Raw genomic sequence first — 13721 nt, 5'->3', positions numbered from 1 at the left:
AAGGCTGTGAATACTTATGTACATGTTATATTTTTTGCTCTGTATTTTTAATAAATTAGCAAAAATATCGATATAACTTTGTCATTATGGGGAATTGTGCGTAGAATTATATGGTGAATAATTAATTTAATACATTTTGGCTATAAAATGGCAAAATATACAACAAGTAAAGTACTGTGAATGCTTTATCAACCCTATCAAACATTTGCCCTCTCAAAATATTTACGTTTTTTACGTGATTTGAAGTACACTTTGCTCAAAAGCTGTCATATTTATACAACCACTGGTTGCTAGAGAGAACTGTGTAGTCCCCAAAAGGTTGGGAGTGGTTCCAAACCTCGCCAACTGCTCATAAGTACTCATTATTCCCTCATCAGTGGTTGCCAGATGGTTGTAAACTGTTCTCTAGTCCTGTGTGAATGGGACCTTTTTCACCAGATCTTGACAAATTAGCACACAATTAACTGGTCACAGTACATGAATTTAATCTGTTATTGTTGTTTCAAAATGTGCAAAGTGAGTTCTGCAATTATTAGAAATAAGGATGATGATTAGTTCATTACCAGGCCTCTGGAGAACTTTAAGACATGTTGAGGAGGTAATTTAGCCATTTAAATCAGCTGCGTTGGATCTAGGACACATCTAAAACCATTTGAGGCCTGGAGTTCCCCCACCCCTGCTCTAGTACTTAAATCTACAGTTCCTCTAGTGGTCTTTTCAGGGTCTAAAAGGGATTCCGTTCCCCAAACAGACAAGGGGATATTATGAACGTATATACCTGGAGACTTCCCAGACTGCTAATTATTACTAAATTGGACGTCTCTTTCCCCTGTTTCCACTGCTAGTACCTTTTGGAGCATTTTAATGGAATTGATTGCTGTGCAATATGTAGCATTGTGTGTAACTATAAGAGCTGTCATTAAAGTTTTTAAAGCTAAATGAAAATAAAACTGAGGTTGTCATTTTTGGCAACTTTAATCATATCGACAGCACTCTAGGCGCCCTTTCCTCATATTGTAAAACACATGTAAAAAACCTCGGTGTCTACATTGATGGTTCTTTTAAATTGAATAAGCAGGTGAGTGCAGTAGTTCAGTCCTGTTTTTTTCAGTTAAGACAGCTAGCCAAGGTAAAGCCATACCTTCCGGCTAACGTCTTTGAGCGTGTTATTCACCTTTTTCTTACTTGCAGATTAGACTACTGCAATTCATTGTATTATGGTCTAGATCAGGCCACCATCCATCGTCTTCAGATGGTTCAAAATGCAGCTGCTCGCCTGCTAACTGGTACCAAACGGAGAGAGCATATAACCCCAGTTTTAGCTTCTCTACACTGGCTTCCTGTCTCCTACAGGATCCAATTTAAACTTCTACTTTTTGTTTTTAAGTCACTTAATGCTCGAGCCCCTCCTTACCTGTCTGAGCTCCTCTCTGCCTATGCTCCAGGAAAAACCACGAGGTCTAGCTCAAAACTAATGCTGTCCATCCCACGGACTAACCTCAAATCCCGTGGTGATAGATCCTTCTCTGTGGCAGGTCCCAGACTTTGGAATAGTCTCCCCTTAAATATTAGATCTGCACAAACACTTGAGCAATTTAAATCATTACTAAAGACACATTTCTATGCCCAAGCATTTTGGTCTTATTTGAATTAGTTTAGTTATTGTTTTAATTCTTTTACTGTCCTATTATTGTTTTTTTTTACTGTTATTATTGTATTACATTGTTGCTTTTTAATACCATTTTTATATTGTTAAGCACTTTGTGCAGCATCGGCTGTTTGAAATGTGCTATATAAATAAATTTGACCTTGACCTTGACCTTGACTACTGCAATCACATTATTTCTCAGTAATGCAGTAATGTAACACTTTACTGTACTAAATTCAGCAATCCCATTACAGTTCTAAATATATCATTACTTTCATTACAAACTTTCTTCATTTAACTGCATGACAGGCAACATCCGAAATACCTGATGTCATAGGTATGGAAGAATAGGAAGGTAATAGGAAAGGAATAGGAAGAAGGAAAATGGTGGAGCAGTCTACAACTTACAAGGAGTGGACTTCTCCTACTCTTTTTTATTGCACAAAAGGACAAGAGCGCAATGGTAAAATGTAAACATCTGCACAGACAGTATGCTAACACAAAGCTAGCAAAGATCTCAGAGTGATGATAAGCTGACTGAATGCAGACCCCAGCCCAGCTTCCGGAGCCTGAACTTTAACAGGTAACAAAAAGCAGTGATGAGCGGTCAGGCTTGCCAGATTGCAGATTTGATTTCTACCTGTACATGCTTATACAGAATCACTGTGGGTAACGCCTGGGCGTATCTTGGTCTGGTTTTCAGCTTTTAGTTTTGTGTCCACATGTCAACACTAAAAACCTATATGTAGGATAGGAATATGTGTCGGCCTATAGAACTGTAGCCTGAGATTTATATTGTTAACTAACGATAATAATGTAATAATGCATTTCAGATCATGTTACAGAGTAATATAACAGGTAGTATAATTAATAACTTTCTGATTAAGCAACATACTTTATTATCAAATTTTGTAGCGTAATAATTTTCTTCTTGCGTTTGTTATATTTTGTAAACTTTTTATGGATTTCGATTATAGTATATTGCCTTTGTGTAGATGTCAGGGATATCACAACACTGTGAGCTACTACAGCTGTCATTTTGACTTCAGCCCTGAAACTAGGAGCACCAGAGAATTTCTAGCAGCAGGTTCCTGATTAACTTGAACCACCCTTGTAAGTCCCTTCTTATTTACACATGTAAGTTTCTGGCGTTTATTCTTCCAGTATGTTGTTTTCCTCTGGAAACGAGTGCCATTAAGATGTGTGTCCTATTGTAAGTTTTTAGTCTACCAATAAGCATGCATTAGCAGAATGCTTGTGTTTTATGGATACTGTTGCTTTCCCTGAAAGAAAAACTATATGTTTAAAAGAGTCTGCATTCACTAGTGTATGTTTGATGATGCAATTGCACCCACGTCAGTACAAATTCATGCCTATGTGTATTTGCGTGTGCCTGAGCGTGTGTTTGACGCATGTGTTATGGCGGCAGTGGGATTAGGAATCGATTAAGAGGAAATTGGACTGCAGTTGGACAGGAGGGAGGGAGAAAGGAAGGGAGGGAAGGAGGGATGGTGGGGAGGCCGCTCAGCTCTGGCAGCAGCAGCAGCCTGTGGCATGATTACAGTGTGCCTCCAGAGCAGGCCAGCCACCAGCTTGTTTGTAGGGGATTAGAGAGGGGAAAGAAATGAATCATATTTCTAAGTCCTGAGTGTATCCCTGTCTGTGTGTCTGTGCTTCGTGGTCCATATGCTGCTTCTGGGGGATTACAGGAGCATGCTGCCTGCAGAGTACAGGACATCTATCTATCTATCTATCTATCTATCTATCTATCTATCTATCTATCTATCTATCTATCTATCTATCTATCTATCTATCTATCTATCTATCTATCTATCTATCTATCTATCTATCTATCTATCTGTTAAATTCACTCTGCTCACGATTTAGTAACAAAAATCTGTCTTTTCATGTCACAGAGTGTAGCATTATAATTTCAAGTGTAACTGGGTAAATGAACAGCCACTGAAGTCTGTTAGTGACTGCAGTCTCATGCTTAATGTTAATAAGCTTTTTGGGTTAGCCAGAGTTATGCTGTGTCACCATGAGGCTGAACCCAGCTCTGTGTTCTCAGGCTAAATCCCAGTCAGAAGTCTCACTGTTACTGGGCAGCCTGAGTAATAACCTCAGCCGCCTCTATTGTGTGGTACATATCGTTTTTTGGGTTTTTTTTGCCTTCCCTATGTTCCAAGAGACTATCACGATCACGTAACTTATCTGCTAACCTTGATATATCATATATTAAGTTGGTGTAGTTTGAAACAAATGGTGAATTGGTCCCTCTGGAATCTTCTCTGTAATGGTCAGCGCACCCTTTGATGCAACATTTCTATTGTCAAGTATGCATAATTCCCTTTTCTTTAAAGGTAATCCGGTGCTGTAACGACCACTGACTAGTTTGGTAGATCTTAAAGGTATATCTGAGAACTACTACTTTTTGAAGGTTCTGAATCATCTCTGATGTTGCCAGTTAATTTTGAATTACTGTGCCCACAGCTTCTCTGGTTTTAAAACCAATAGCCTGTTGACATGTCCTCCTGGCCATGATAACTTATAATGGTCCGCTGTACCAGAGGCATGTAGAAAAGTTGTCGCACCATATGCACGAGGTGTGTGTTTCATAATGGTTTCAGGGCAGTGTACCAGGGGCATTAAGAAAAGTTGTACCATATGCACGGGGAGTGTGTGTTGACATGTCCTCCTGGCCATGATAACTTAGAATGGTGCATTAAGAAAGCATAGTTTGGACAGAACAATGTCCATCATATACACTCTATATACACTATACACAACTCCAGAACTTGTGGCATATAGAACAACTTTATCATGGATTCCTGATGTCGGCCAGAAGCTGGTCAATCATTAAAGTTGTAATATATATACATACATACAGATATATATTTATATATAATGATAATGGCAATTGCCGGTGTTCATTTTTAATGGGCTAAACCTAAAATTATTCTTTTCAATGTATTTTTTTTGAAATAGGGAAAATTCTCTATCATGACTAACCTGTTGAAGCGTGTTGTAAAGCTCACGCGTGTAGTTAGGGTGTTCTAGAACATTTTAACTCTCAGAAAGAGGGTATGTGCTTACAGAGCTTTCATGTCATGCTCAGTGTTACTGACGGCCTTTAAGGAGCCTTCTTCATATAAGCTGTGTAAATTTTATGCTCATTGCCAAAATGCTCCTTTAGCAAAGACTAAGCCTTTCTGAATCCTCTGTCCAAGACAACATGGAGACAGCTGTTAAAGTTCCCTCGATCATCCTCTTGTGTACTGTTCCAGAAAATAGAAACAATCTCCAGGCTTTCTATCCTTGCTCTCACTGATGTTTGGTACTGAAGTTTGTCACTATCAAAAAAATCAATCTCCTTCAACTGTGGTTGGTATTATTGTCTTGGATTGGTAACTCAATACCTTGAGATTTGTCCTTTTGTATGCACAACTCGTATCTGTAAGGATATATTTTAACCTGCTGTCCTGTTACAAAACATGACTCCATATTTTCATCGTCAGGTACGATTCTCTAAACACAGTTTGGCTGAGGTTCCTGAATTCGCAGAAATAAAGGTGGAGTAAAAGTAATTCTGTTACTCAAGGTACAGTCTATAGAAATATACCCTCAAAGCTGCCTCAACACAATCAGCATTTCACAGTGACATGGGGAACACAGAACAGAGAGAGTGGACATGACATGAAGTGGGCATGATTGAATCTAAAGTTTATTCCACTTCAAGGAAGCTGGAGCTGAAGCGACTGCCTATGAGATACTGGTGACTGACATTTGAAAGTTATATGAAAAGCATTCATTATGCTAACTTTTTTTAAGGACCCTCTGGGTTTGAATGTGGGGCTGTTGTTCTCCCTGTGCCCTGTGGGTGTTTTTTGTGTACCTTTGTCTTTTCTCACTGTACAAAGCCATGCATATTAGATTAATCTGAACTAGCTGTTTGGTGCCTGAAACTGCTATATGAATGCCATTTCCAAGTATATGAATGAATAACAGTAATAATATATGTCAAAATTATACCAGAGATACCTTTATCACCTCTTTATGTCACGGTTTGTGGGGGGAGACTGTGTGTGGGTTTGTATAGACTACCCAAGAGCAGACAGAGGCGAGGAGGCGAAACTTGAAAGCCAAACGAACCTTTATTTGGCTAGTTGCAGGTAAAAACATGGAAACTGAGAAAAAATATGAACAACTATGAAATATGGAATAAACTGAGGGATGCTGGGAGAACTAAGACCTAGTATTATGACATAAACTGTTACAAAAAACGACCAGACATCGGGTGAAACACACATGAGTTGATCAGGGGAAGTGGAGACACATGAGGACACAGCTGACTTGAATGAAACATAATGACAACACAGGGGAGAGTAACACTGGACATGCTAACATGAGACACAGACCTTCAAAGTAAAACAAGAAACATGACAGGCACAGAGTAGACACTGAACTAAACCTAAACTCTTAACCAGAATAACACTGAAACTTATCCAAACAGGACAACTAAAGAATCAGAAAATAAACCATAATACAGAAAAAAATACCAAAATACAAGAAATAGATCATGCTGGGTTAAAATGACCCAGAACCATGGCACTTTTACATATTCCACACACTTGTGGTATTACATTTGTCTGTTGTTGCCATATTGTCTGATTTGGAGAGGGGAATGTCATTTTGAACATTAGTGAATGAGTATTTTCAGTTTTACTTCACCAGGTGCCTCATCTGGGGAAATGGGAGAAATGTCTAAATTTGCAGCAAGCAGTGCATCCCACAGCCCCATGACCAGTTTGCAGAAAGGCCTACAAGCTCCAAAATGCTTTAGAGCTTCCATAACGCCTGAATTGTGTTCGGTAGTACGTTTAAACCAGTCTCTCTGGGTTTCCTTTTCCTCTTTGGGACTTAATATAACTGACTCGTGTGCTTCTTTGTGGTTTTAATACAGCTGAATCAATTTCCCCAGTTTGTTGCAATCTTCCCTTGCATTTTCATCCTTTTTTGTAAGCTCTTTAATTTCATATGTTAGTCCTTTTGTTTTTTTCCCCACATTTAATTTGTATTCTGTCTGAAGACTTTCAATTTTTCAAGTCAGTGCCCTTATTTCAAGCTTGATTGTCCTCCTTTCCTCTATTTTCCTCAGGCATTTCACTAGTCTCACTCATTTTGTTAGATAAACTGTATTCCCAGCAGCTCAAAAGCTTAACTTTCTCGGCAACGCAAATTTGCAACCCAAAAAAAGCACATCGGCCACACTGTGACAGCCCAACTACAGCAAACCAAACAGGCAAAACATTTCCCAAAAGAACAAATAGCAGCCTTTAGAAACTGTTCAAACAGAAGCAATCAACACCTTTGATGACATTGATCTGTTCATGTCACCGAGTGACTTTCCTCTGTTTTTGCACCATAGATTATTCAATAAGTTTCAGATAATCCCACGAAAAATAATCAAAAAGGCCCCAACACAACAAAACACAGAGGTGAGGTCCAGTTCAGTGAGTCGAATTAGCCAGCTATGGCTGCCTGTGCCTGAGGCTCTATGAGTCAAACAGCCACATATACCTAACATTAAGCCTAAAAAATATCCAAAGGATGAGTTATTAATTATTATTAATACATTTTTCTTTCCTCCTGTCTGTAAATATCTTCATTTCATAGCTGAAGTGGGGATTCTTTGGGACTGACTTGCTTGTCCTGTAAGAATCAACACTGATTTTTAGTTGTGGATTTTGTTCCTTGATCTAATCTGAGGTGTCTGACTGATGCTCAGACTGACAGTAATTGATCTGAGGCATTAGAGAATATTATAACTTTGCTCTTTTCTGCGACTGGCTGACAGATCAACAACAGTACAAGAAAGCGTAGCCCACAGACCGGTCACATCACATCTAATAGCAAACACTCCTTGCAGGTTGACCTGCCCATGGACTGCCTTTGTATTACCCTGGTTGACCATAAAATATGGATAAAGCATATAGAAGGCAGTGCACAGGGACAAAAGACATAGCCTATGTGGTTCCCGGAAGCATGGCTAAAACCTTTCATCCAGTGCACTTTGCGCAACCCCCATAAAGCTGACCCTCTGGCCTATCGGTGGCAGGAACACACAGAAACATCCATCAATCCAAAGTAATCTGCCTGTCTCTCGTGCTTCAGTTTGGACCCGGTGTGGTGGTGAGACTCGGTATTAGGGTTAGTTCTAATCTGTTTTCTGTCCTCTCTGCCCTGCTCCCTCTCATTTCAGCCTTATACCCACTGAGCCTCTTGTATGGATTCCTAATGTTCCCCACTATAGATGTCCCAGTGCTCCATTTTCTTCTCTTGCAGTAGAGGTGGGCGTATCGATCCAAATATCGATAGTATTACCAACACCAGTATCGATATTGGATTGATGCTAGCGTGATAGGATCGGTACTTTGTTGATATCAGGCACACTGAATTGTGTTAAGCACATTATTTTTCTGGAAATGAAAAAAACATACCTCAAACATGCACTATGAAAAATGTCTGATCCTTTTTGTGTGACTGTCAGTTCTGTTTTATTAATAGCCCATATCAAATTTAAACAACAGGAGTTGACCCAACAAGCTTCAGAGACAGGCAAATTTAAATTCCAGGTCTCCAAAAAACCCAGTTTAAAAATAAATGGAAAGCTGAAAGATGTGTCTTTCTGTGTTAACTAATTATTGTGGAGAATAAAAATCACAGTGATTTAGTGGACACTAAAATGCATTTCCAAATTGATGATGATTCATCTCATAAATTGTGACACACTGCTCTCCCCTAAAAAAGCTGGCTTTATATGTTAAAAGTACCTGTATTAGTACCAGCAGTACTGACCCTGTATTCCCTTGGTATTGGAACGATATTAAAATTTGCAGTATCACTATTTAGCACTATCTTGCAGCCCTGAATTGCAGAGAAATGGAAGGATCCATGACTTAGAGAACACAGTAACCCAGGAGTTTTAATGAAGTTGTTTAATGTCTCAGAAACATTGTAGCTATCTGGCATGGTAGTGATGAGACCGGTCAAACACAGGAGACAAATGAAATATACAAAATAATTCATATCAGAAAATAAGCAGAGACGATTATAAAGCAAAAAAAAAAAAATGTAAGTACAATAAATGATTAAGAAGCATACTGCTACTTCTATTGGATAAACCCCTGAGTTTGACAAAAAAGAAGAAGAAGAAGCAGAAACCAGAAGTATATAAACAGAAAAAAAAATTAAAAGTTGGCAGTTTTCTAGAAATTAAGAAAGAGGGTGATAGAGTCTGTTGGGTGGAGTGCCTGTGTAACAACACACAGCTGATACCAGACATGATTACACTTTCAAGTTTTAATATTTACAAAACAACAACAAAAAAGTATATTAGCAAAGTCCATGTCAGCAGAAGATATAATATTAATGATGATAGTTATAATAGTACTGATAGTAATATGAACTTAAAAACAAATTACCACAAATTTTACTCAAACAAATTCACAAATTTGAAAAGAAACTTAAGTTGTTTTAAGTCTAATACAAAAAAGAAAAGAAATCAGACAAAACATCAAACACATAAAGTGGTACCCATCACATCTTTACAGGTTGGAGCTGAGAGAGGCACCAGACTCTGAGCAAAGGAGGAGGAGGAGGGGTGAGTCGGCCGCATGTAGGCCCAGTCCCTTCCCTTTCTCCGGTGCAGTCTCCTCTCCCATCAGATACCTCACTGCAGCAGTTTATTGGCAGTCTGCTCTCATCATGCCACTGTGAGATGAAGAGGTTCCTCTGCCTCAACTAGCAACAATGTGACCATTGTCCCTCAAAATGTGTGGAAGTGATCTTATTACACTAACAATGTACTAGCCATTCAGCTAATGATTATAACCATGCTCAAAGGCAACAGGTTCGTACTGCAGTCACTGGAGTGACCTACTCCTCCCCCCCCTCAGCTCGTATCCCACACAGGCTGCAGGGGGTCACTGTCATGCAAGGCTACTAGGAACCATCAGCTTTGTGATTTAGAGAAGACCCTGTAAAGACACCGAGCTTTAGGTGTCACATTGGGTTAGCTGAACTGTTTTCATTTCTCAAAGCTCAATGATTAAAAAAAGCAGCTTTTTCAAAGAAAAACATGACAGAAAAAACAAAATTAGAAGTCTGAAAGGAAGAAATGCAGTTCTCATCAGTGTAAAAGGTCCATTTCAATTCTATGTTAAAAACAACCTGTAGGTTACAAATGTTGTTGTGCTGTGGCAATTTTACAAATAAGCCCTGCTTTAAATTTGGTCCAAGTCAAACTCAGCTTTATCAGTCGAATCAAAAGGAAAGCTTGTTCTCACTAGTCTGATTTTATTCTGCATACATAAGTCTCTTTTTCCTTACATGTAGTCATTCCTTGATTTCAAGGCTGATTTTCTATGTTGCTTAAACACGATTGCCATCTCTTTGTTACAATCACCAAACCGAGCTTCAACAGATCACATTACTCCCACTGATATTTTTCTGAAACGACAAACACGTAGAGTTTATTTCAGCCGATCACTTCCTCAGCTGATGTGTGATTGGTGGGACTTCTGTGTCCCAAGTTTACCTCTTCCTCCTTCTAAAACACATAGAAAGTAATCTTGTTTTTTTTTTTCAACCTACTTTGATTATTATCTTTTTATTTCTTACCTCTTCCCTCTACCTCCCTCCCCACGCCCCACCTCCTGTTATTTACAAGACCTGGAACTTCCAGGAGTTCTGGTCTTTGTAGTCCAGACAGTCAGCGGCATTGAAATTGAGCTTCCAGGCAGTTTGGTCTTTGTAGTCTAGACAGTCGACGGCTCCAAAGCCCAGTGAGGCGGCTGTGTAGCCCTGGGAGGACAGTGAGGCTGGGGACTGGCTTAGGGGCCCGCCCATAGAGGAGGCTGTGATAGGGCTCAGGGCCCCTCCGGTCCCCGACAGCTGTGGGTGCATTGGAGACAGGTAGGAGCTACAGTCCAGGCCAGTGAAGTAGGAGGAGGAGCCTGCGTAGCTCTGGCTGTAGGCTGGGGCCTGGGTGTAGGTCATGGGGTAGGTGGTGGTACGCTGCATGCACGGGGTGGTGGAAGCAGACAGGGGGTCTGGCAGCGGAGAGATCGAGGCTGGGCTCCAGATGGACACTGTGGCACTAGCAGAGCTGGAACTGGGGGTGATGGCGGTGCCTGGAGGAGGGGGAGGAGGGCTGTAGGGACCGTTGGTGGGGTTGGCACTGGCCTCGGTGTTGGCCTCACGAGCAGGGGATGCCTTCTTTTTAGGGGGCCGTGGTTTGGACTGGCCTGTGCTCTGTTGCTGCTGCTGGCGGCACTTGGCACGACGGTTTTTGAACCAGACCTTTGGGAACAGGAGCATCAGAGAGAAGATATCTAAGTATCACTATTTCACAATCAAAGCAGCTGATAAAAAACATTAAAGATGTACAAGCTGCTTTCATAAGAACTCAACAAACCCTCACTTTCTTTCTGTATGTGTGTCTCTGTGACATACGCACACGCGCGCGCACACACACACACGCACAGGTGTTTTGCCCTGCCAATATAGGAAAATATATATGATTATAATTTTCAGTGTAATGTGTTACCTGGACTCTGGACTCAGGCAGGTTGATCTTGAGTGCCACTTCCTCCCTCATGAAGATGTCTGGGTAGCGTGTTTTGGCAAAAAGAGCCTCCAGGATGTCCAGCTGCGCACGCGTGAAAGTCGTGCGCTCCCGACGCTGTTTGCGTGGGGTGCCTACAAAAAATATTATTATTATTATTATTATTATTATTATTATTATTATTGCCACGTTAAAATCTACGTTGAGTTTATACCTGAAGAATTCCTCAGAAAAATTATTGGACCATGTAAGGCCATGTATCAACGTTGGTGTGCATTTATTACATTTAAAAAATGATTGAACTGATGAATGAAAATAATATGAAATTCAAATCTATATATAAACCACTTCAATAAAAACGCTGGAACAAATAAACGAATTCCGATTTTTCTCTTGAATTCGCAGCATACACTTTAAATACATAAGCACTGTTGCGGCTTCGTTTCACATTTTATACGCTGCTGTGGATATTTGTAGACAAACAAATAGTGGCGAGTCTCCGTAGCTCAATCTTTTATGTGGCGTTCAGGAAAGAAACAAACGTGTGCGGGATTGAAACGTTTTTATAGGACCGAATAAGCGGATCCAGCAGGCCTGATGTTTTTCTTTCTTTTTTAATATTTCTGACTGGGGAAAAAAGAAAGACCGAAACGAAATGAATATCCACATCGGGGATTATGACTTTTAAAAACGTAAACTTTGGGCCGAGCTCGACAACACGCCTTCTGCCGTCGTTTCAAACTATCCTCTGAGCTGTGGCAGATGCTGATCGCTGCATATCGGCCTTTATAAACAACCTCAGTGTTCATTCATGAAAAAATATATATTATTAATGCACCAATATGAAATACAATGACTGTCCTTTTTGTAAATAGGTTACACTGTAAGCGCAACAGATTGGAGTTAGTTTTAATTCCGTGTGAGAACAGGCGGCCTTTCTCTTCTCACACATTTTCATTGTTTTTTGACTCTATAATCCTCTGAATTTATAGGTCAAGTGAACACATGTTCTGATACACGGAGCAGACACTTAGGTTCATAATCATAAATATAACCGTACAGATAAATTTTCAAATATATTATTCAAATTGAGTCTTTTTTTTTCTTTACCGTTTTTCTGCGCGATATAAGCAATAAATACATAACGAATATTTCACTTAATTCCATCATTTCCCTTGTTTTATTTTATTTGTTTACTTAATATAAAGGCGATTAAAGAAACTACAGGTTTACACAGATTAAAAACACACAGAAGTCAAAGGCCAGTACTTACTGGGATATCCAACGGCGGCGGTGTGGAGCAGATCCATGCCCGGGCCGGACAGCGTTAACCCGTTCACGGCGTAATGGGGTTGCTTAATGTAGGACATCATGCCTCCTGCCGGCTTTAAAACACTCTCTCACTCGCTCTCTCCTTCTCTCAGACCGGGGGCCGGGTCTCCTAACTAGTCTCCAGGGGGTGTATCTCTCTCTCTCTCTCTCTCTCTCTCTCTCTCTCTCTCTCTCTCTCTCTTTCCCTCTCCCTCCTCTCTCTCTCTCTCTATTTTCCTTCTAACTGCCTTTAACGGTGTTTGTTCCTTTTCCTGGGATGTTTGGCCTTAGGTTGTTTTGTTTTTTTAATTGTCCATTGACTGCCTTCTCCTCAACTATTTTTATACGTTACTCTGACTTACTGCCTTCCAGCCAGGCACCTTTGGCCAAGCCCCTTTACGTTTGTTTCCATCTGACGCGTAAAACCACGGCGCTTTTAAGGATTTGGTGTTTGTTCAATGCTTCTAGTCAAAAAAAGAAAGACTACCTTAACTGAAGTCGGCCCGGTGCGACAAGTCAATACACCACACTGAAAACAGCACAGTTCGCTAATCGAGGCCGGTTAGAATCTCCATCAGAGCCGTGCGTAATTGCAGTGCGCACATATAACGTGGCCGGGTGAAAGATGGCAAAAAGCAGCGGCAGCAGCGGCAGCAGCGGCAGCTCCACAGCAGTTTGGTGCCTGCGGTCTGACGGGTGTTGAAAAATTGTAAGGCGGGTGGGGGGCCTCTCTGTCCCTGGTCGTCCCTGAGAAGAAGAGGATGCTGATCTGCAGGGCGGACAAGTGAGGAGAGCGAGAAGAGACTGGCTAATTAGAAGTAACTTCTTATCCAAGTAGACACCCAGAGCCCTCCCTCCTTCTCTCTCTCCCTCTCTCTCTCTGCGCACACGCCCACGCGCATCTACATATTGTTCATTATTCATTCAAGTTGTCTTTCAATAGAGGATAATATATGGTCTTTTTAATGTCCCTATTTGATCTAAATGTCGCCGCAGCAACAAAGAAGACTTGTTGATATGCAGGCAGTAAACACAAACATCGAAAAAGTATTATAAAACACACACCGCGCGCGCGCAAACACAAATTTTTAACAATTTTCGTTTTTATAGCCACTTGCCAAGCTTAAAACAGTC

General features: G+C 40.5%; 1 protein-coding gene across 1 annotated transcript; it reads right to left on the bottom strand.

The window, feature by feature from the left end:
* Window positions 1-8631: 8631 nt before the first annotated feature.
* On the bottom strand, window positions 8632-13377 carry LOC113036521 (homeobox protein otx5-like). Its single transcript, XM_026192921.1, has 3 exons — window positions 12550-13377; window positions 11259-11410; window positions 8632-11011 (listed from the first exon to the last, which is right to left on the bottom strand). The coding sequence occupies exons 1-3, from the start codon at window positions 12647-12649 to the stop codon at window positions 10373-10375; spliced, it is 891 nt and encodes a 296-aa protein (XP_026048706.1). The 5' UTR covers window positions 12650-13377; the 3' UTR covers window positions 8632-10372.
* Window positions 13378-13721: the final 344 nt, after the last annotated feature.

The sequence above is a fragment of the Astatotilapia calliptera genome, chromosome 14 (assembly GCF_900246225.1).
Source record: "Astatotilapia calliptera chromosome 14, fAstCal1.2, whole genome shotgun sequence".
Classification (NCBI taxonomy): domain Eukaryota; kingdom Metazoa; phylum Chordata; class Actinopteri; order Cichliformes; family Cichlidae; genus Astatotilapia; species Astatotilapia calliptera.
The sequence above is the reverse complement of the archived record's forward strand: the minus strand, read 5'-3'. Positions and strand labels throughout refer to the sequence as shown.